This window comes from Ylistrum balloti, unplaced genomic scaffold (assembly GCF_031769215.1).
Source record: "Ylistrum balloti isolate Yb309-2 unplaced genomic scaffold, AGI_CSIRO_Ybal_v1 Utg370342, whole genome shotgun sequence".
In the NCBI taxonomy this organism is placed as follows: Eukaryota; Metazoa; Mollusca; class Bivalvia; order Pectinida; family Pectinidae; genus Ylistrum; species Ylistrum balloti.
The window spans coordinates 721,655-746,056 of record NW_026782246.1 but is presented as its reverse complement, the minus strand read 5'-3'; the positions used below and the strand labels follow the sequence as shown (position 1 = coordinate 746,056).

General features: G+C 37.1%; 2 protein-coding genes across 2 annotated transcripts in view; one reads left to right on the top strand and one right to left on the bottom strand.

The window, feature by feature from the left end:
• Nucleotides 1-17,721, top strand: part of LOC132553644 (dynein heavy chain domain-containing protein 1-like) — an 87,988-nt gene extending 70,267 nt beyond the window's left edge. Inside the window, exons 79-97 of the mRNA XM_060217904.1 lie at nt 879-1,024; nt 1,531-1,801; nt 3,577-3,699; nt 4,197-4,989; nt 5,331-5,720; nt 6,169-6,354; nt 6,931-7,115; nt 7,313-7,625; nt 7,804-8,048; nt 8,210-8,311; nt 8,730-8,828; nt 9,423-9,591; nt 9,745-9,959; nt 10,218-10,401; nt 10,970-11,094; nt 11,469-11,759; nt 11,946-12,109; nt 12,324-12,882; nt 15,993-17,721. Coding sequence (XP_060073887.1) covers nt 879-1,024; nt 1,531-1,801; nt 3,577-3,699; nt 4,197-4,989; nt 5,331-5,720; nt 6,169-6,354; nt 6,931-7,115; nt 7,313-7,625; nt 7,804-8,048; nt 8,210-8,311; nt 8,730-8,828; nt 9,423-9,591; nt 9,745-9,959; nt 10,218-10,401; nt 10,970-11,094; nt 11,469-11,759; nt 11,946-12,109; nt 12,324-12,882; nt 15,993-16,334 — 4,902 coding nt within the window. The 3' untranslated portion in view covers nt 16,335-17,721. The remainder of the gene's footprint in view (nt 1-878; nt 1,025-1,530; nt 1,802-3,576; nt 3,700-4,196; nt 4,990-5,330; nt 5,721-6,168; nt 6,355-6,930; nt 7,116-7,312; nt 7,626-7,803; nt 8,049-8,209; nt 8,312-8,729; nt 8,829-9,422; nt 9,592-9,744; nt 9,960-10,217; nt 10,402-10,969; nt 11,095-11,468; nt 11,760-11,945; nt 12,110-12,323; nt 12,883-15,992) is intronic.
• Nucleotides 17,722-18,375: 654 nt separating this feature from the next.
• The window catches only part of LOC132553617 (protein boule-like), a 31,192-nt gene continuing 25,165 nt past the window's right edge, over nt 18,376-24,402 (bottom strand). The window contains exon 11 of the mRNA XM_060217875.1: nt 18,376-23,633. Coding sequence (XP_060073858.1) covers nt 23,238-23,633 — 396 coding nt within the window. The 3' untranslated portion in view covers nt 18,376-23,237. The remainder of the gene's footprint in view (nt 23,634-24,402) is intronic.

Sequence of the window (24,402 nt, the reverse complement as noted above, 5' to 3'; positions counted from 1 at the left end):
ACATTACGTTTATTGAATTCATTTTTAGAAAATGATTTCGACAACTCTTATGATAGCTAAAAAATTAAAGAGCACCAACTCCTGAAGCCAGTTATACTGATACTGTATTCTTCTGGAGGTTGCTTATGTTTACACCTTAAACACAGGCTGTCATCATGGCACAGCTGACATATTGTCAGAAACCTAGAAAATGAAAGTCCACATATTTTATGAAAATAACAGGATGTTGATTCTTTGGAAATTTTTTCCATATGGTGATTTTTCTTGTCTGTAAACTTATAATAGTTATATATAAATACTTGGGACGAGTTGATTTTTAAAGTTCAAAGGTCAAGTTCATTATTATCATTTATAGCAAAAAATATCAAATACATAAAGGAGAAGGGGACATTCATGTCCGAGACATTTCAATTAATTTTTTTTTTTTTTTTTTTTGTTGCATTATTTGTAAACACACTTTTATAGTTACAATCTTAGTGACACATATATACTCATATAATTCGTCTTTTGTCTAATTTTATGTGTTTAGGCAAGTAATAAATTTGCACCACACCAAATACAATGAAGGCATAATGTATATTTCTCTTCTAATGAGTTTTGGCCCTTAAAGAAAGAATTTGAAATGGTAAAGAATTATGCATTGTTGCTGTAGAAAACATTTTTATATTTCATTTGGTTCATATTTAACCATTGAAAGGTTAACAGATAACTACTTAATGTTAATTTTACAATCTGCTACATGCAGGTAACAGCAGACCTCTGTCAACATTGGTATATAACATTCTGTTTATATGTAATATTCTATTTATATATAATGTTTACTTTATGTTTACATTGATCTTGATTATCCCTAACAAACCTTTTTGGATTTGTACCAGGTGAACCCTAACTACCAGGCAGCTCTCTCAGCCCTAAGTGTACTACACAAGAGGGATCTGGAGGAAGTGCGGTCCTACAGAGACCCCCCACAAATTGTCCAGTTTGTTATGAAGGCTTTGTGCCTACTCTTCAATGTCCCTCAGGAGTAAGTATAGATTTTACACCAATGTAGCCATTAATTGTCTCTTAGGCTGAGTCCAGTTGGCTTGTTCCTCCTTAGTCATGGATTCCTTTCCTATTTTTATGCTTTCCAAATATTTTCGGGGGAGCATATAGTCGCCGCCATGTCCTTCCCTCTGTTCCTCTTTCCTTAAGTCATTTTTGTGTCCAGAGCATAACTTTGCCCACAAGCAACGATCATGAAACTTGGTGTATACATTGGTCATACTACGACGATATACAGTGTACCAAATTCAGGGCTGTTAACCTCCTAAATTACAATGTTGTTGCCCTTCGTTCTAATTTCATGTCCAGTGCATAACTTTGCTTGCATTTAAGCTAGGATAATGAAACTAGATATATACGTTAATTATGCTAAGATAATGTGCAGTGTACCAAATTCAGGGCCCACAAAAACCCTTAATTAAAGAGTTATAATTAAAGAGTTATAGCTCTTTGTTGAAAATTTCTTGTCTCTTTGTTAATTATCAGCTGGGAGAATGCCAAGCTTCTTCTGATAAAGGAGAATGTTGTGGAGGACATGATGTTCTACGATAAAGACAACATACCCAATGATATCTTCTATCAACTTGGCGAGATCATCCAGCATCCACTATTCCAACCGGACCTCCTCATGCGTGTCAGTTGTGCAGCAGCTGGTGTGTGTGGTTGGGTCCATGCAGTGTACAAGTATGCACATATTCACCGCAACATGCAGCCACGACTTAAGAACCTTCTGGAGCATGAGGAAAAATTCACTCAGGTAGGTTTATAATTGTAGGCAGACTCTTCGCCTTTTTAGGTCATCATGCTTCGTCCGTCGTCGTCCGCCGTGCGCCGTCCGTAAACTTTTCATTCAAACGACTTCTTCTCAAATACTAGAAGGTCTAGGGGGCTAATACTTGGCACAGAGGATACTGGCATGGAGCTCTACCAAGTTTGTTCAAATGAATGACCTTGACACACTTTAAAGGTCACAGGGGTCAAATATGTTAAAATCTTTAAACAACTTCTTCTCATTAACCAAAAGGCTCAGAGTGTAGATATTGGGCCTGTGACATGCTGGGATGAAGGACTACCAAGTTTGTTCAAATGAATGACCTTGACCCACTTTAAAGGTCACAGGGGTCAAATATGTTAAAATCTTTAAACAACTTCTTCTCAATAACCAAAAGGCTCAGATTGCTGATATTGTGCCTGTGGCATGCTGGGATGAAGGGCTATCAAGTTTGTTTAAATGAATGACCTTGAACAACTTTCAAGGTCACAGGGGTCAAATATGTCAAAATCTTTAAATAACTTCTTCTCAAATACTTGAAGGCCTAGGGGGCTAATACTTGGCCCATAGCATGCTGGCATGTTTGTTCAAATGAATGACCTTGGCCCACTTTCAAGGTCACAGGGGTCAAATATGTTAAAATATACAAAGGACTTCATCTCAATAAGCAAAAGTCTATGAGTGCCGATATTGGGTCTGTAGCATGCTGGGAGGAAAGGCTACCAAGTTTATTTAAATGAATGACCTTGAACAACTTTCAAGGTCGCAGGGGTCAAATATTCTTTAAATAACTTCTTCTCAAATACTAGAAGGCCTAGGTAATACTTGGCCCATAGCATGCTGGCATGGAGCCCTACAAAGTTTGTTCAAATGAATGACCTTGGCCCACTTTCAAGGTCACAGGGGTCAAATATGTTAAAATATACAAAGGACTTCATCTCAATAAGCAAAAGTCTATGAGTGCCGATATTGGGTCGTAGCATGCTGGGAGGAAAGGCTACCAAGTTTATTCAAATGAATGACCTCAACCCACTTTCAAGGTCACAGGGGTCAAATATGTTAAAATATACAAACGACTTCTTCTCAACAAGCAAAAGTCCATGAGTGCTGATATTGGGCCTGTAAGATGCTTGGAGGAGAGGCTACCAAGTTTGTTCAAATGAATGACCTCAACCCACTTTCTAGGTTTGGCTTGCTTTTTGTCAGATGACCGTTAAGGCCCATGGGCCTCTTGTTTAATAACAAAATTTTGTTGTTTTTTTTTTTTTACAGAATTTCATTTTCACGCAATTCTATTAAAAGCCATAAATGGTTTTTTTTATGTCAACAATGAAATCACATTTTTTGTGAAGCTCAATTTTGGTGGTTTTAAAAATAAGAATACCTCTAATTCATTGACATTTGGAATCTACTTCTGAATGTTTTCTCACTTCTAGACATATGTATTTGTGGGTTAGATTTCATAGGATACCCTTGAAAATAAAACTCTAACAAAAAGTGATGATTTTACAGTAAATATACTGCATATTTAATCAAAGAAAATATTCATAGTAGATATAATAGGTGTTATGATTAAATACATGTATAATTGTTCATAATTTGAATTTTAAAAAATTGAAAGTATTTATTCTAATGAATAATTAATCTAGAAATGTTGGCACTGTCTTTTGTGTAAACAGAGTGGATTCTTCGGGTTGAAATAGTAGTTACTATTTATAGATTGAGTCATATCCCTGATGTATTGTTTCTATTGTGTTTAGGCTCAAGCCAAATTAGGACAGATGAGAGTGGAAGCTAACCGCATCAAAAGCTCACTCGAGACCAAAATTGTAGACCACAAGGCGGCTGTCAAAAGGGCTAAAACCATAGAGAAACACATGCAGGTAGTTATCCACAAACTGAAATTTTGTCACTAGTCTCTCTTAATCTAATCCTTGAATTATTTATATTCACTCCATTGAAATTTGATTGTCAAACTGGAATAATGTCACAAATCTGTATGTCTAATGTAGGAGTGTTTTGACTGTTGAGATGTTGTTTGTTTAACATATGCTGACCTTGACCTTGTTTGTGGTTTGACTGACTGTTAAGATGTTGTTTGTTTAACATATGCTGACCTTGACCTTGTTTGTGGTTTGACTGACTGTTGAGATGTTGTTTGTTTTACATCTGCTGACCTTGACCTTGTTTGTGGTTTGACTGACTGTTGAGATGTTGTTTGTTTAACATATGCTGACCTTGACCTTGTTTGTGGTTTGACTGACTGTTGAGATGTTGTTTGTTTTACATCTGCTGACTTTGACCTTGTTTGTGGTTTGACTGACTGTTGAGATGTTGTTTGTTTTACATCTGCTGACCTTGACCTTGTTTGTGTATACAGAGTATAGAGAAGATGATCGCCCGTGCATGTAACCTGATGGAGAATATGTCCATGCAGCACTACCTATGGAAGTCAGAACTCAAGAAAGCTAAGACACATGTATTGACTGCTCCTGGTGATGCCCTTGTGACTGCAGCAGCCGTGTTGTACCATGGTCCACTAGAGGATAAATTCCGGGCTGACCTGCTTCATGACTGGCTTGACCGCTGTCGTCAGGGTAATTTCACCCTGAACCAACATGTAGGACAGGAGCGGTACCCACTCAGTAGTATCTTGGAAGGCCTGGAACAGAAGGATGCACCAAGTGACAGTTCCCAGGCAGGTGATTCAAGCATTGACAGTGATAGTGCAACTTCTATACCAAGTCTGCCGGAAATTCGTATTTACCGATATCCTCCAACTGTGTATGACACCCGTAAATACTACAAGTCTGAGCTAAAGAAGCGGGGCAGCATTGAGTATGATGGTACTCTCAACACTGAGGGTGAGGGAGAAGACTCTGATGATGAAGATGACCAGAGTATTCTCCTAAACAGGACCGGTTACATTCTCCAAGAGATTCTGTCAGACTTTGATGAGTTGAGTAAGTGGCGCCTCGACAACCTGCCCACTGATCTACACTCCATACAAAATGCTCTACTTATGCGGGTGAGCTGTCACAACCGTAAGCACTGCTGGCCACTTCTTATAGACCCAGACAACCAGGCGCAAATGTGGGTACGCACTCTACAAACAAGTCGCAACATCTTCTCAGAAAAGGACCTCAGGGCAAGTACACCAGATGATGTGGATGGTATGTATCTTAGTCTTTAGTTACAGTAAATGATGTTGTTTAAAAGCGCTGTTTTTATAATTTGATGTTATTGTTAAAAGGCTTTGATGTCCAATGCATTCAATTTTCATATTTTGTCATCAAGATAAATATAGGGAAATAAGGAAATGTAAAATGGTGTTTCTTTTCAAATTGTTTTGAATAAAAAGTTTTTTATATTAATAGTGATTTTTATAACAGATTTATTTAAAGGTATTTAGTTATTTTGCTGCATCAATGACAAAAATTTAGCTGAACAAAGTTTCCCTTTAGTAAAATAGATTTAAAATGTTGACTGTAAATACCCTGGTCTTATATTACAGGTATCCCACTTGAGTCAAGTAGAGACAAAGAGAGTACATCTGACCCACTTCCCCCAAGTCGTGGCACAATACTCACATTCTCAGATATGTACTCAGAGGGCCAGACAACTGATGGCCACAACACAACTGATGGTCACACAACAGACCGCACAGCGTACACTTCGACCAGTGCGGCCACCATGACAACCGACTACACAAAGAGCGGAGGACGTCACTCACGACAGACCTGGAACAGTGAGGACCTAAGACCTGTCACCTCAGTAACCAACAGTTGGGAGACTAATAGTTTACGTGCCGACCAAAATGTAGACCATCCTGAACATAATCTATGGATCGTAGAGGCGGATGACCCCAGTCTGGACAGCAAACTTATCAATGCTATAGTGCACGGTTAGTTTGTCTTATTGTTTTTACTCAGTCCTTGTAGGTTAAATGGCACCTTGGACCATCGTCGCCTTCAGAATTCATCTAAACCTGTGACACACTTGAGGAAAAACACCAGCATTTTACACCTGTCTGAATCTGCCTACTGATATTGAAATGTGTTAAAACTGAACATTCTAATGAAGTCAAATAAATGCAGATCTCTTTCATCTATCACCATTTTTAAATTTAAACCCCCGCAGGACTCAATGTTTTACCGAAACTCAATTTAGGTAGGGACTCAAATGCCAGTCACTCATTGGCAGCTTTATTTGCACGAGTCCTGTAATCGAAATGAAAGAAATGTCTCCATTTACCACCCTATATATAACTATAGCTAAAAAAGGCATGGAAAGATGTACAATTTGTTTGCTTTGCTTCAACCCTATGTATACCTGATCATCTTTGTTTATAGGTATCACAGTGCTAGTAACACACCTAGAGAGAAAGCCTCTGGATCCATTGTTCCGCGGACTGCTACTGAAGCAGTTCTTTGTAGATAAAGAAGGACACAAGATCATCAAAGTGGGCAGCTACGAGTTCCGTTACCACCCTAACTTCTGTCTCTACCTCAGTACCTCTTTACCGCTGTTCCTTAAAGGTAGGTTATCTCCCTTACTTATTTCCTCTCTACTGATTTTGTGTACTTCCCCTGTTGTATTAGACTGGTTCCCAACCTATGTTATGCTACTCTCTGCTTCGGCTGTATTCAGCTATACATAGACTGGAAGTGAGCAGCCATCTTGGATCGGAATTCCTACTCCAGCTCTGTAGAGGTCACAGACATAAACATTATGATTGAATCAGATTAACAGGCATCAGGATGGTGAGATGGCACATTGGTTATACACTTGCCTTTCACTCAGCCATCCGCGGTTTGATTTCTGGAACGGACATGAAAAGGTAGAGGTCACCTGCCTGACCTCATGGGTTTTCCAAGGGTACTCTGTTTTCTTCCCTCAGTAAGACCCCTTCCAAGCAGGCCAACAACAGTGATAGATATAAGCTGATAGCTTGTTTCACAATTGTTGCAAAAAAAATAAAATCTATAGATAACAGGGGTGAATGTTAGTACTTTATCTGTATGTCCCTACTTTTATAAAAGAATTTCAATTTTCTTTTTTTGGGTTATGTAGAAATATGTAACCCAATTTTATGATTCATTACTTTGTTTTAGGTGACGGTCTTTACAGTGTCCCAATACACAGGATGTGTATCATCAATCTAGCAATGAGTGACGAGGCCATCATCAACTTGCTGCTCATCCAGACAATGAAGATTGAACGCAAAGAATTTGAGGGACAGAAACGCTCCAACGAGAATGACATAATTCTACATCGCCAAAGACTTTTCCAGGAACACGTATGTCTTCATTTACAGCACCCACCTAGTCATAATGGAAACAAGAAGTTAATTTAATTCGACAAAACTGAAAAAGAGTTTGATAATTAGTTAAATATCTTAATGATGCGCGAAACTCAGTTTAATTATTGAACTTTCACTGAAAAACTGGTTTTATCAATATATTTTTCCTCACTGTGTGTGTCTGTTGTCTCCAGGAGCTGATTCGTGAAAAGACTCTGAACCTCGATGTACCAATCCTGGAGGACAAGACAATGCTGGAGTCGCTAGTTGCCTGTCAGAAAGAGGTTGAACGAAACCGCCTCATCCTGGAAGAGACTCGCTACATGGGCGAGAACTTGGAGGAGAAGTTTGCCAACTACATGGGAATGATCATGAACTCGGCTGTAGTATATAACACCATCAAACGAATGACTGTCCTTCATCATCACTACTACCTCCCCCTGTATAAATTCATGGATATCTTCACAAGTGTGCTCAAGATATGTTACCGTGGCAAGGGCAGCATTGGTAAGGTTATCCTGTGTTATCAGAGCAAAGGTAGCAAAGGTGCTATTGACTCTAAAAATAGCTTTTAAATGTATCCAAGGAGATCTCCTTACATTGTGAATAGCTGAATCTATTGCATACATCAAATGAAATTAAATTTATGTAACCTTACTTGACCTTTGAACTTTGTCCCCTACAGGTGCCCCTGAGGCGAGGGCTCAGGAGCTGTCTGATGCCATGTCCTCAGCCATCTACAAACAGGTTGCCCTCATGATGTTTGAACAGCACTTTGCCCTCTTCCAACTCCTTGTTGCCATGGAAAGCATGCGACTTACACGAAAAACTTCGACAAAAGAATTAAGTCTTTTTATCAATGGCTTTGAGAAAACAGGATTGGACGAGTCGGTACTCCTGGAGAATAAACCCCAGTGGATGAGTAATCAGGTTGATATTTAGAAGTTCTCATGAAATTTGATAAAAATTTGTAAAGTTGGTGGAAAACTTATGAAATAATTCCTAAACGAAGGATAGTTCTTTCTATTCACTGAACATTAAAAACAATCAACACAGAAATACTTTAACTGAGAACTGGTTTTTCCCCACAGGCCTGGGTGGACTGCCTGGTGATGGAACAGCTCCACCATCCTTTCCATGGACTCAGACGATCACTCCAACAAACCAGCATCCAGTGGCAGGAATATTTCCAAGTAAGCGTTTTGGTTTTGCTTTAGATGTTTGCACCTCAGTACTCTAACTAGAGAAAGCAATCTTCGTCCAGCTTTCATTTCCCTAGTCGGATCTTATCTTCTTTATTTGGATTTTATGTGATATATCTATACAAAATTTGTTTATCATGTGAGACAGTATGCACTTAGAAGGTCAGGTCAAAGGTTGAAGGTTAAATGAGATTAATTGTTAAATCTTCTGACAAGGGTTTTCGTAAGAAACCGTATACATATGTGCGTCAGGTATAGAAATTTTGAGGCAGTACCTTGCTTTCCCTACTCCAAGGGTCAATAGTAAATGTATAACAAGGGTTAAGTTAAAACCAGAGATGAACTGTAGTGAGCTCATATAAAAATATGTAGTATTACGACTTACACATCAACTCACCATGTGTTTCAGCACCCAGTGGCCCTGATGAATCCGGTTCCTGGCTCTTCCTTACAAGATCTCACCGTGTTCCAGAAGTGTATTCTCTGGAAGATCATTTGTCCACATAGGGTAAATATCAACTTTGTCATGAAATTGTAATTTTACTGAAGACGCAATAACACAGAAATATGTTGGTTAGTAGTGTTTGACATTATTTCAAATTCTGTCTTGTATCAAAATATTTAGCCCTCAATAAAAGAGCATCGCCAAAACTATTCTTATGTATACATGCCATTAAGACGTTGTGATATTTTGTGGCATCATCTACTCCTTTCCTCTTGTACCAATTTACCAACATTATCCTCAATATGACCAGGGAGGGAGATCAATAAGGTCAAGGTATATAACTTATGGTACATGCCAAAGGTTGTGAAAGGAAGGCTTTTCTTAAACTGTGTTGTATTTGTTGCTAGTAATCATTAAACAGAGATGTAAGTTACTATACAATAGAAAAGAGATCCTTCGTCCCGATACAGACTAATCAGTTAAGATGGTAATAGATTCCTTGGGGGAATACAGAGTCAAGTCCAGAAACGAACCAATGTAAACAAAATATAGAGAACTGGACAACATCCTCATCTAGGAATGTTGTCCAGTTCTCTGTTTCGTCTATAAGATACTATGTAAGAGACTTGTTGTGTGATTCTGTTGTATATATTACAGCTCGCTGAGATTGCTTGTGCCTTAACCCTTTATGAACTTGGCAGTCTTCGGAAGGTCCCAGTCCACTACAATATCCGTGAGGTATATAACTACGTTGACAACACCACTCCAGCCATCCTTGTTCTGCCAAACTCTCAGAATGAATCTCCGATATCTGAGGGGACCAAAGGTACATCGTGTAGCAGTTTCATTTTGATAATGTACATATGAAGTTATTTGTTTTTCTAACTGTGTCAAAAACTCAAAAGAAATAGATTACATATGTTATGTTTACGTCCAAACGTATTACCTGGCAAGTACTCATGACCTTTGACATTTACAGGTAACACTTATGTCACTCCTGCGCACGAGATCAAACGACTTGCGAAGGAGGTTGGCATGGATGGTAAGGTGAAGGTCATGAACTTTGGGGTGAAAGGTCAGACGTCAGAAGCTCGCCATGCCCTTGAGGAGTGTATACAGAATGGTTATTGGCTTCTGCTACAGAACTACCACCTATCGGAGGAACCTGCTCGCCCCTTCTTTGCCCTCCTAAAGGTTTGTACCACAGCGACTCTTATTATAGACAATTTTACCGTTAGTACTTCGTATCATGTTGGTAGTAATGTTTTTTTTGTCAACCATAGCAATTACTAATAAAAAATATCTGCACGTAATTGATCTTAATGAAAATCCAAACAGAGGCACAAAATTATCATTTTAATATTTGTGGAAAGTCGGTTTCAAGTGGGATGAGTATTCTCTAAGTATGTTTAGTGGGACTGGATTTCTAGAAGAGATTAATTTTTATTACAGGACATTGTGTACAGTAAGTGGGTACAACATGAGCGCAGGAGACAACACTCAGAAGTGGCAGATAACACTGCTAACCTCGTTGTTTATGCCAAACCCACCATCAACCCGGATAACGACTTGGTCATTCACGACACATTCCGCCTCTGGATCACAACCAAAGCTGATGCAGGACGACAGATCCCAGGTGAGATCCTTGTGATGAACAGAAAACTGAAGATTTTAACTGTGTAACTTCTAAGAGATTGACTGTGAATGACAACAAGGCCACTGTTACACAGTCAGGAGAGTCTTTATATCCAAATGAAAGCAAATCTGATCAACCATTGTGAATATCAATTTACTAATGCTAATGTTACAAACAGATCCCACAATATATCTTTATCGATAAGGAGTGTAATTGTTGTGAATGCTTTATATTGCCATATAGTTCGTGATTTTCACAGCTCAAAATTTTCACTATTTTATTTTAAAACAAATTATTAACAAATTGAAATTTCATGAGCTGGATGTAAAAGGACATTATACATATTTGTCTCGTTATTTCAGGAATTGAATTTTCTTAATCATGATAAAAATGTTCTCCCAGTGAAGTTTAAACCTGCTATACAGTACTCTTATACACAGGAATTAAATATGGTCACATTACAGTGCATCGTGTTATAAAATCATGTCCTGATCTTTTGATATATCCCAAGCACCTTTGGAAAAAATAACAAAAGTAGATCTAAATGATTTTTTGAATTCTTTAATAGGAGTCTTGGTTCAGCATGGGTTCAAGGTCACTTGTGAGCAAACTGGAAACTTCAAGGCTACCCTCCAGAAATCATACCGCTCCACTGCTTTCCTCATGACAGACTTCCTTGCACACAATCCAAAGGTAAGTTAAGTCATAATGGTTTTCATTACTGGCAGTCTAAAGGTAACTCATGACAGACTTCCTCGCACACAGTCCAAAGGTAAGTTAAGTCATAATGGTTTTCATTACTGGCAGTCTATAGGTAGATCATGACAGACTTCCTTGCAGACAATCCAAAGGTAAGTTAAGTCATAATGGTTTTCATTACTGGCAGTCTAAAGGTAAATCATGACAGACTTCCTTGCACACAATCCAAAGGTAAGTTAAGTCATAATGGTTTTCATTATTGGCAGTCTATAGGTAACTCTGGACGGATTTCATTTCACATGTAGTGTACTACATTTTGTCTCCTTCACACTGCAGCAAAGTTTCAGTAAATATTCTGTTGGTTACAGATGAACAAGTGTAGCTATATCATGCCTCTTGCACTTCTGCATTCCGTGCTACTACAGCAGACTTTTTATGGACGGAATGCATTCCGTGGAGAAAACTTGTGGACACTGACTGACCTTGCCTTGGCAGTGGATGTGTTCAAGAAAGTAATGAAAATCAGTCATAGTCCAGAAGGAGTGAAGGAACTCATTTCCAAAGTGTATATGGACCACTGCACAGACGAGACTGACGCTAAGGTGGTCAGTACCTTGGTCAGCTCTCTGGCGGAGTATGCAATCAATCCCGATAGAACGGTCAGTATACAGTCTACCAAATCCTAAAGATTGTAAAAAAGGCATTAACAAATGAAATTAATGTGTAATTATTAATATTTTCAATATTTCTGATGGATTTTACAGATATCCACTATCAATGACAACATAATTTTAGAAAATATTATCCTTGTTGAATTTACTGATAAGATCTTCTTTCTTACTTAGCCTCCTCGAGAAAAGTCCAACATTGCAATCCTTTTGGAAAAATTACTCCATTCCAAAGACAACTTCCAACTGCGAAAAGCTGTGGACTCTCTGGAGGAGCTCTCTGCTAAATGTTATGGATTACCAGAGTCGGCAGATACTAACATTACATCTGTCACCAGCAGGTAATTAATTCTCTATATAGCTTTCAACTTTTAAAAGTTTTAAAAAACTACATATAAATATCTTGTGTGTTAAAAAATACTGTCTATTAAAATATCTGTGTGATATTTATGTAGAGAACTCTATTGTAAATCAAGATTATATGTAATTTATATGGTGCTGTATAAGGTACCTGGTTTACCTGTGCATGTATACAATTTCTTACCTCTATTATAGGGTATTAGTGAAGAACCTGATCCAAGTGACTGGAGCTCCAGAACTCTTCCAGAAGGTGACCACAAGCACACCCCCAATGGGTTGGTATGCAGAGGCAGTGTTCCCTCAGCTTGTGGCTTGTCTCCAGGCTTGCCCCACACTACCCGACACTAACAGGAACCAGGTGTTGCCGTTAGACACTTTCCTCCATGGAGAGGTGGAGTGTTATCGTAGCCTGCTAGCCACTGTCCAGGCTGAGCTTGCCCTACTCCAGCGTCGCGCCCGAGGGGAGATCCTCCTCAGTAAGCCCTTCCAGGATGTTATCTCGGCGCTAAGTAGTGACCGTGTTCCGAAAAGCTGGTTAGCACAGACATTTCCATCAGCATCAACTCTTACAGAATGGATAAGCTGCCTGCCAACCAAAATCGAGACACTTCTATCTTACTTCAAACAATCACCTCACATCCCAACCTACAACTTGTCAGTCTTCATGCGACCAGACCGCTTCCTTGAAGCTATTAAACATACACATGCTCGCAAAAACTTCAAAGATGTCGACTCCATCGTGTTTGATGTCCAGGTAAGTAATTAATTAATTACAAGTTGTCCTGTTGAGATGTTGAAAGCCAGATCTAGTGCAATGATATACATACAAATTGTATATGAGAAGGATGAAACTCTAGATGTTAATACCAAGATTTACAATCATAATAAGTGTGAAATATCATTGAGATTATTGCCCTTTGTTGCAACTCTTCAGTTAAGGGGACATGATTAGGTGGTTACCAGAGAATAACTACCACGGTAGAAATGTAGTACAAATTTATAGTAAATGAAGAAAAGTAGAGATAAAATCACCTGTATTACTTCTGAAACAAAATCTCAGAAATATACTGTTATTTTCATTGGATATAGTAGTAACTTCTCCAGGACTTTGGAACTCTTAAGCTTTTAGCTACCTGGATGTCCTGATGCATGCAGATCTTTTCAATGTACTATGTTCCAAAGACTATGTATGATCAACCCAGACTTTGTGTATCATCTCTGTAGGGCATGCATGTTTTATATTTTGTTTTTTTTTTTCTAGCCCATCATCAGTCTTTTAAAAAAAAAGTAAAACCCTTTAGTCACAGGATTTTACAGGATAAAATGTTGACCAGCAGTTGTGTCCCCTTCTTGATCAGGCCTTAGTTGCTAAATCTTAAAAAGTGCATGTGTAGTTATTGGTAATCTCTTTCTCTACAACCCCTGTCTAGAGATTTCTCCCTATTTAGAGATTTCTCCCTATTTAGAGATTTCTCTTTCAAACTCCTCGTTCAGCGTGAAACATAACTTTATGAAGAGAGGTTACGTCTTTGAATGTATGTGAAAATTAAGGTATTGGGATCACCTACCCAACCACATGGGTTTTCTTTTGGTTTTTCCCCACAATAAGAACCCCCTTATACATTTTCATCCAAGTCAACAAGAGTGATTAATATAAGCTGTTAGCTTATTTTGAAATTGTTGTAAAATAGGTAAAGTTTATATTCAATATATCACTTGCTATATGGTTCCTCCGACAGATTCCAAGGAGATATGTCATATTAAATCACTATAAACAAAACTTATTTGTTGCAATACAGGCCCTATGGACCTCTTTGATCCAAATCGCAAGCTGTCAGTCTTATCCAGTTCATCCCAGATTTTTATGTCCTGTTTAGTTAAATCTCCCATTTTACATGTCACAATCAGCAATGCTTAACCTGTAGCAATGTCTTGAAATCTAAGATACCCTGGAGCTATATTTACCTCTGGTTTGAAATCCTGATGAGAAAGTTAAATCTTTATGAAACATTAATGGTGACCTCCCATAATTACCTCCCCTGAGTTGTTCATGTTCTGATGTGAAGGATAACAAAGTTACCTCCCTTTAAGTTAAGATGAAAAATTCAGATGAGAATAACACCTGTATGCTCTCTGTAGTAATGAGCTCAGCTGTCCTGTTTATCATTACACAGTGGTCCTCCTCTTTGATGTTGCTGGCATTGCTTTGCACGGAAATTGTTCAGTCATAACTCAGTGTATAACGAAAGAGAAAATTAGGTATCTGCCTAGATTTCTTGTGACTGTGGGATAGTTTGGCCAGAGATAGTCATCAACATAAGCTCTAGAACATCTGTGGACCTACATGTAACAGTCTCTGTATGCTTGTTATTAAGGATTGAAAGGTGTGCAAAATGGCAGAAATAGGTTCAAGAAGACCTATTCAACTAAACAGAGAAGTAAACATGCATATATCGGATATCTTCTAAGTTTTAATGCTATAGACATAAGAGGTCTACATTGGTAAGATCTGCTTTGTTCTATTTTTTTTTCACCCATTTTTAATGTCAGGTCATATTTGGTTTCCATGAATATTAAGCTAAATAAATGTCAATTATGATGTTTAAGACCTTGATTGATTGGAAATTAAGTTAAAATTTATCCAGTTACTCCCGTTTTCAACACTTCTATCCTTTTATCAATCCTTGATTGGAAATAAGATCATAGATGTATCTTTTAAATACTAGTTCATATCTCTAGCCATTTAAAAATATATAACATCTGTAATAACTACACATGTTTACCTACACCATAAAGAGTTTGGTTTTACAAATTGATAGGTTTAGATATGTGTGTATATTGCACAGTGTTAGCATATAAGGATATATGCACGTATAGTACTGTACTGAGCAGTCAACTGTTTAATATACATGTACCAGCACTATAATGCTTATGATGTATGCATAGTTCCCTGATAGAAGAGATAAAAATTTAGTGCATGATTCTGACATCAAAGTATATTCAAGCTGACAGGGAAAGGCTGTATACATACACATAGGCTAGTGTGTTGATACTGTCTCAAATCACTATCTGATGTATTGTCTAGTACGTAGATGTATCTTCTACATCAACAAAGCTACATATCCATTAGTATACCCCCTGTGAAGTAAGGTATTTACAGGATCACAGTGAGTTGTGTGTCTCTACATCTATTGCCTTGAAAGTCTGGTTGATTGTGTTGTGGCTAGGTACCATATTACGCTCACAAGTCCGTAGAACAAGATTATACTTTATTTGTATGATGAGCAAATATTTTCAATGTACTCAGTGGAAACTGGACCCTAATATTATATAAGCCATCAACACAAATAATGATCAAGGCACCAGATTGTTGAATTTGGATTTTCTGTAAATTATCTTTCAATAGCGACTTTTAAGTTATATTTGTCTTTCATGCATTTTCATGGTTGACACACATTTGTTTAAAAAAAAAAAATTGCAAAAAAATTTAAAAGGGTAATGAAAAGTTATTATGATCAAGTATTTGTACTACAGTTTTGTTACCAGAAAGTTAATTTCCTCAAACTCACTGCAATGTGGAAATCGTGAAAGTTATAACCATAGTCATACGAAAGTTATAACCGTACCAAAGTTATAATCGTAGTGGTACAAAAGTTGTTACCATAGCCATGAAAGAAAGTTGGATTAACACATATCAAAGAATTTATTGTATCAGTCACCTGTTTAGAGATAGAGGAGACTTTGTAGTACTGTTCATGGTAGATTGTGTGTGTTGTGATCTGATAGCATTTGAACTGTAGTAAGGATATTCCGTCTGGTTAACTGATGAATTCTATAATAGTTCAATATTTTTTTACTTTCCAGGTGATGCCTGAGGGGATGAATCCATCAACAGCTCCACGAGATGGTATATTTCTGACTGGTTTAACATTGTACAATGCTTTGTGGGACACATCACGGGGCACACTGATGTCTAATAACACCGACTCTCAACCATGGCAGGAGATGCCTGTACTCTGGCTAAAGCCCTCGGACACTGGGTCCAGTCTGGGTCAGAAATATCATGTGTATCCATGTCCTGTGTACTGTACCAAGGACTCTAGTCAGCTGGGAGACCCAAATCTTGTCACCCACCTACCCCTTCCCACACTTGACCATCCCAATGCCTGGCACCAATCTCGTGTTTTCCTTGTCAGTGAGATATGACCAGTTAGCGAAGGCTTCGTCACATTCAGAAACATTCAAAGAAATTTGTGTAAGAAATACACGGGTGTCAGAATCCATAATGTACTTGCTACGGTAATGCAGGCATACTTTGGTATAATAAAAAAAGACTTCTGGTTATGTATGACATTCCATTTCCTGCGAGTAACAACAGGATTCAATATAACCAGAAAAATACTAATGTGAATTCAAATCACATACATAAGCAAAACTACTGAGGAAAAATAGAGCTGTTCAAATATTTCTCAAGAGACTGTGATATACATATAATTGTTTTTATATTTTTTAAAAATTTATGTATATATATTCTGTATGTATATAAGTATACATAGCTGTAAATACAGAATTTTATTTAAGTTGCTTTGTTTATGAAACTCCACATTCTAATCACTATTGTTTATTTATATAGTGGGAAATCTTATATCCGTCACTACTGAGCATGCATTTGTTTGTGAGTGAATCCATCCATATGTATTTTTAGCACTGTAATATATTATATCACAGATCAAGACCTGAGATAACATGAACAATAGAGACGGTGATTCTCCAAGAGTGATTATTGTGTATATAATTCCTTCCTCTGTTAAATTGTCTAAGTAGTCGAGTTAATCTGTCGTTGTCTTGACAATATTACTGCTGTAATGGGCTTGTCCGTCCATTACGAGGAAATAAACATAACTGCTGTGGTAAAACTGCTGTCCGTCCATTGTTAGGAAATAACATAACTGCTGATGTCAGCTCCTGTCCGTCCATTTTGAGGAAATAGTATTATTGCTGTGGAAAAACTGCTGTCCTACCATTGTGAGGAAATAACAACTGCTGTGGTAAAACTGCTCTGTCCATTGTGAGGAAATAACCTAACTGCCGACGTCAGCTCCTATCCATCATTGGAGGAAAAAACATTTCTGCTAAAGTTGGCTTGTCTGTCCATTGTGAGGAAATAAAATTACTGCTAAATCAGCTTGTCTCTATACATTGTGAGAAAAATCATTTTGGTCAATGTGCAGTTTGCAGTGTTGTATAAGATATTGGGGTCTTAAAGTTGGAAGGAATTATCTGATGTTGTACATTCAGACCAATACTTTCCCTATTTGCCAATGGTAAAAATGTATCAACAAGTTACCAGAATTAATGTAATCTACAATATATATGCATCCTCTACAATAATTTTCCAATATCATGCAGTATTATCTTGTTTTTTAATGAAACGTGATAGATTTACATAATATATTTATTTTAAGTGCTTCTTTGGGTTAGGTATTTTATGTGCCAAAAACCTGTTAAGTTACATGTGCAACATTTGCCTGTATGGCTGGTGTGTAAACTGTTGCATGTGACCCTAAAGACCACAATAAATTTGAATATCATTTGCTGTTGTCAGTGTATTTTATCAACACTTATAAATAATCATTTTTTTTCTGGCCATTTTTGCTCAGTAAAAATTCAACCGTTGGAATGAACTGGAAAGCCGTCGCAAAAATAAGCAAGCACATATTGGGTATAGGACTGGAAAAACACTGATGATGAATAAACCTATCAAAGCATGAAGACCATAAGTGAATGAATTGGTCTATAAAGGCACTTTCTATAAAGGCCTGCTTGAAGATTTGTTTTTAATTTAGCAACACCAGACATCCTAGAAAGAATATATGTCTGTATAAATGTTTACTGTATCTAAGTGTTCATTAAAGACATATATTTATATACAGTAAACATTTATACAATGTGTAACAGAAACTGCTTTTCTAAACTTGTAGCTGTGGTGTTTACAGACTATAGAACATGACTAGTCTGTATTTCATGCTTGTGACTTGAATGGTCTTGACCAATTGTTGGATGAAGACTAATGAAAAATTGTTATTTATTAAAAATAATGGGCAATGATTGGATTCACTATGATCAGGTGTATAATGTGAGCATCACCCTTGGTGTCTGTTCAACTTGGGACAAAATGCATCTCCCACATTCAGTAGCGAGATAAAAACGTCAAAAAAAAAAAAGAAAAAAGATGAACGGTCACAGATTGCTTGATATTATTTATTCACAGTTGGCACATCATACAAGAGCTCATCAGACACGCTGCTGTTTTCTGTACAGCCATCAATCAAGCCAACCACATTAAAATCATTTATCATCATCATAGAAACAGTAAAATGTCCTTACATTCACATACAATTCTCTACCTGAGCAAATACTACCATCAATGACACTTCAGAGACTTTCTCTTTAATTACATTTTGCTTCTTTATTTCAACAAAAAATTAAAAATTTCATGTCAATAAAAAGTTTCGTTTTTTTCAGTTAAAGATATTTAAGAAAAATTGTTATATATAAAAAGCTGAAAGTTCAAAATCTTTTTGAAGAATTTCATGCAAATCCATCCTCACTGGTTGAAAAATGTGCAACAAAAAGGCTTTTACACTTGTGGATGATGCGGTAGATTTACATATGATAACACTGCAGCATTGTCTTCTTTAATTCTCGACAAGAGGTTTACACTGATGTATCATACATATAATGATATGTAGACCTGGACACAGGCCCACAATAATGATCACATTCAAAGGCACAATGATCAAAAAGGCACCATGGAAAAAAGATCTCCAAAGGCACTTAACAAATCACATTCTGAAGCACAGGAAAAAAATTACCACTAAGACAAAATGAAACATGTAAGGATTTCTTAGAATATTACTAAATTAAATAATACAAGTCCTGAAGCACTGAGACAAACTATATCACTAGAAAAAAAAAATCCCAGAAACCTGTAAAGATTTCGAAGGCATGATACAAAAAGATCACATTGATAAACACAAGATTTAATAATGTACATTGTACTGCTACATAACTAGACACAAATATAAGATTACAACATCAAACTCAAAACTCAGTTACAAAGACATCTTTGCATTCATGTCGCAGAACTAACACAATCATAAATAAATCTGGTACAAATGATCACATAACAAGAAAAGCAACACAAACCATTCAAATAAGTTTTCAGAAACAACGAGCAAAAAGACATCCCCTGCATTCTCGTAAGTTGCGAATGCAAGGCAGATGCTTTCTCAAGATCCCTCTCTCAAACCAAACAAAAATCTTAAGTGTGCACTGCCCTCATAAAATGTTGCATCTTTTTAAGGACTTGTACCTTCAATGTTTCTTTTCTCCAAATAATCTGTATGGAGAATTTTTTAGCAGAAATAGACGAGTCCCATTAACAGTGATTAAATGCCGTAACACAAGGGATCTAATACTGTACCCTTACAAAAACAAACAGGTGTGATGTCATCATTCTATGTTGCTTCTAACAAATTGCTTATCCAATAATACCATCAAATACCACTAGATTGTCTGAGAACTTGACTCAGAGATCAAACTGAAAAATTATTACAGAATTTAATGCAAAGTTTCAATATGGACTTCCAGTAAATATCCATTTTTTACCTAAAATTTTTGAATGTAGTATTTCTTTCACCTACACCTTCCTTATGATTTGAGTTGTTATATAACTACATCAAGAACTGGCACTTTCAGAGAAACTGACAAAAAACAAATTCACAACAAGGGTCAATGCCACTGGCTACGTAACAACAATACTTTTAGTCTTCTTTACCATCTTAAATTTCAAAAGAACTGGATAGTAGATTAAGATAAATTTCTGGATTAAAATTTCATCCATAGAAGGAAGTCATAATGATACTTGCAAATCTCTTTCATACTTCCAGGGGTTTAAACAACTCTTTACAAGGTGACTACATACACACATCATCTCATATAACATACATATTTCAGCAGCATCTGATCATGGTATTTTAGTGCTTTTGGCATTTAATGTAATATATCATGATTTGGTTAATTTTTCCAACATTATTTCTATTACAGAGGTTCAGGGTGTGATGGCTATGACTGCAGTAAATAAGTCATGATTAAAATTTCAGCATGCTAAAATATGTATGCTAATATGAAGAAATTGTAATTTGCATACAAATACGTTCACCACGCTAGAAATTACACAATACATAGTTACAACCAATATGAAATGTATAACAGATTTTTTTTATACGATATCAAACGACACTTTCAACACTTTCAAAATATGAAAATAAAAAAAGACAACAAATGATGCATAAAAATGAGAGGAATTATGGAAGTAATATTAATAACTGAAAGTGGACGACACCATCAAGGCCACTTGCTGGCTAAACATGAACTACCTATATAATTCAAACGATAATATACTGATTATTCACTATCTAGTAATTTCTATACCTATGTATTCCAATGGTAATTTAGTTACATTCTTTTACATATACATCTAATACAATTCAGAAGTTTCTATATATGGTGTGTCCTTTGTAGAATATTGTTTCGTGACAACTATCGACTGTCCCCTTGTACACAATAAGACAGAATCATGTACAACATTTAGCATATTCACCAGCAAGTGACCTTGAACTGACAGCTGGGAATAAAGGATTGGATGAATCACAGAAAAAAATCATATATAAATCTATGTATGCTAAAGATGATTATTTATCAAAGCAAAAACAAAACAATATCAATAGAGATACAGAAAATGAAATATTTTTTTAAATAAAATCTGCAAAGGGATATGTTAATTTTCTCAGATCAGCGAACGAACAACTTAATCTCTCACAAATAGTAAATAGTCCACAACCTTGATTTCTCTACAGGTAGTATCATCAAAAACTAAATACAAAAACAAAGTACAATATATATTTACACAACAAAAACATAACTTCTCATATATATGTATTCATCAATATCTTTCCCTAACTTGCCCACAATTTAATACCAATAGCAGATTCACAAGAAAATATGCTTAACACATCAAAATGACAGACCTAATGGAAACATTTTTTTTATTACAGACTCATTCATTCTCCTTCCACATGGTAAATGTGGGTTATTCAAGAGCTGGACCATACAGCAACACCTCTACATGTACAGGACCACACCTGTCTGTACAGTACAACCTCTATAGGTAAAGGACCACACCTGTCTGTACAGTACAACCCTACATGTACAGGACCACACCTGTCTGTACAGTACAACTTCTACAGGTACAGAACCACACCTGTCTGTACAGTACAACCTCTACAGGTACAGAACCACACCTGTCTGTATAGTACAGCCCTACAGGTACAGGACCACACCTGTCTGTACAGTACAACTTCTACAGGTACAGAACCACACCTGTCTGTACAGTACAGCCCTACAGGTACAGGACCACACCTGTCTGTACAGTACAACTTCTACAGGTACAGAACCACACCTGTCTGTACAGTACAACCTCTACAGGTACAGAACCACACCTGTCTGTACAGTACAGCCTCTACAGATACAGAACCACACTTGTCTGTACAGTAGAGCCTCTACAGGTACTGAACCAAACCGGTTTGTGTGGCACAGCCTAGTGGAGTATAGTAGAGCCTCTACAGGTACTGAACCAAACCGGTTTGTGTGGCACAGCCTAGTGGAGTATAATGTCTGATGTACTGTTTAACTTGGGTTGTTCTCTGCCTGTAACAATGTAGTTAATTATGCACAATAGTGTATTTTGCCATTCCACCCTGGGTATTGTAGTCTGCCCATCAAAATGCTATTCCATATCATAATTGTACTCTAACTTCGAAGTGTACACAACATTAGTATACAGTAAAAAGACAATGTTACAAATCAATTTCATGATCTACAAAATTTTCTTAGCAATGTTTTAGCACTGTTTCCTAATATAAAAAAAAATTCTTCACTGATGTATCGCAAATAAATCATTGAAAAAATTTACTTTTTTCTCCGTCATTAGCAGTTATTTGGAGACCAATCAAAGAATAAAATTGATTTACAGTACTATTTCCAGCCTACTACTTGGGTCATGGACCTCTCCTTGAATTTGAATTCTAACATTATCTTCAAGCTATTTCTAATGATGGTTTCTAGTTTTTGTGCAGACAGGTATAAATTAAATCATCTATAATTGTCAAAAAGACACATGAAATAGGTATGAAACTAATAGATGCTTATGGCTTATGGTGTGATATCACATGCCGCTCAAGTCTAATCACACACAACCATTGATATCCAATGAGACAGCTACTCAGACCAATCTCTATCAACATGGTGATGAGGCAGCATGAACAAGGTGCAACTAACATCAAAACAACATGCATTATCTATAAACTAAAGATCATATTCAAGGAGAAACTCAAGGCCAATGGCCAGGTGACTAGTCTGCTCTAACTTCAGTTTCCAACCAAAGGTAAAATGTGATTAAAAAAATTTGAGAAAAACTGAACAATTTAGATTAGAAAATTCAATTTTTAGATAAGATGTAGATATCAAATACAGTGTAACGTCTATAAGTTTGTGATGCTAAAGTGGGTGAGTGGAGAGCATGCTCACTAGACATTCAAAACATGCCGAGGAATCTGGTGGACACTTGACCAATGACCATACTACGCAATGACTTAACATGCTAACATGCTGACTAGTCTCATGGGACAGAATCTTTGATTACTGGCCATGCCATGAGCCTTATATAATACCGAATGGCCATAAAAACGGAACACACTCTATGTGCAGTTTAACAGATGACAAACAAGAAGCAAGGAGTTGAACATCAAAATTTAAACAAACAGTAACTAAAATGGTTTGGTGGGTCGGGGAATTCAAATGAGGGGGTCAATTTGGCAGTCAATAATAGGGAGCTGGGGAAATCTGTCCGAATGAATATGTCTATTATGGAAGCTTAAGTTTGGGTGGATGCCTTTAAGAGGTTGCAATGAGTAATCAACATATGAACAAAGCTAAGTCAGTTTGAGCTTTGTAATGTTCTGGAGTATTTTATCTGTCAGCTACTATCTATTTGTCAGGCGTAGGGGGAGGGGTAAGCAGTGGATGTCGGAGAAGTCCCTCAGCAAGCTCAAGGCCTGTAGACTCAGGGGATCGTAGGAGTGTCATGTGAGCCGCCATAGCCTTAGTTGGGATCATCAGACGCTGAACCTTGTTGCCGTGTTTCACGAGGTATGTTGGGCTGCTGTAGGGACGTCGGGGTATGGTTGACAGCGACTTCTTGGTGTATGGTGCCACAGAGGCAGCAGCCGTTGTTGTGGATTTGGTAGGAGGGGGAGCAACAGTGGGGGCCGGGGGATGTACTGGTATCGTCGTCATGGCAACAGTAGGTGGCAGTGGCTGCTCGCTGTGGTCAGTGACATAAGGATTGTTGACCAGGGACGTATCCTGCACCATCCCACTGCCCTGAAACATGGTGCTCAAGCTTAAACATGTACAGGCCGCCACACACATGCAGTTGGCTTACTTAATTATGGTGTGAATACACATACATCTATATTCCTTCAACACCATATCTGCATCATCTAGCACATTATGACAATAAAATACAAATAAACAGTGATATAACAACAGCAAGGTTCTTATAAATACTTTAATACTGTCTACAAATTTCTGATTAACTAGAACAACCCACTACCCATTAGTTTTAGAATGAAACATGATTTTTTTTATATACTGATGTGTGAAAACTTGACCACATTATCAGTCTGAAATCCATCAGCTGCTCTGGTTTTGAATGGCACATATGATTGCTTCAATGGCAAAGCTGTTTACACGAGTATGTTAGTGCAAGTGTACATGTAAGGGTACACATAGGCACATTCTTAAACATGTACGATATCAGCTAAATGCATGTATGCAGATTATAAGGTATAAAACACACTTTGAGTACAGCCATCCCTTGCCACATCCATGACCAATATTTAGTTTTGGGTAACCTGCAAATTGCAACGGGGATAATGTGAGAGTCCACAATGAAATGGTGAAAAATAAATTGTCTCCTTGCTTCTTAAACAGGACAATGTGTGATGAACTGAGAAAACATGATGTGAGGAAATAATATGATCTCCATGCAAACAACAAAACAGTTGGTTAAGTGTGATTCAAATCATTAACACAGAAATGTCTGCATGCCCAGAACAGAGTTAGTACAGAGTAATGCTTTGTTAGTATT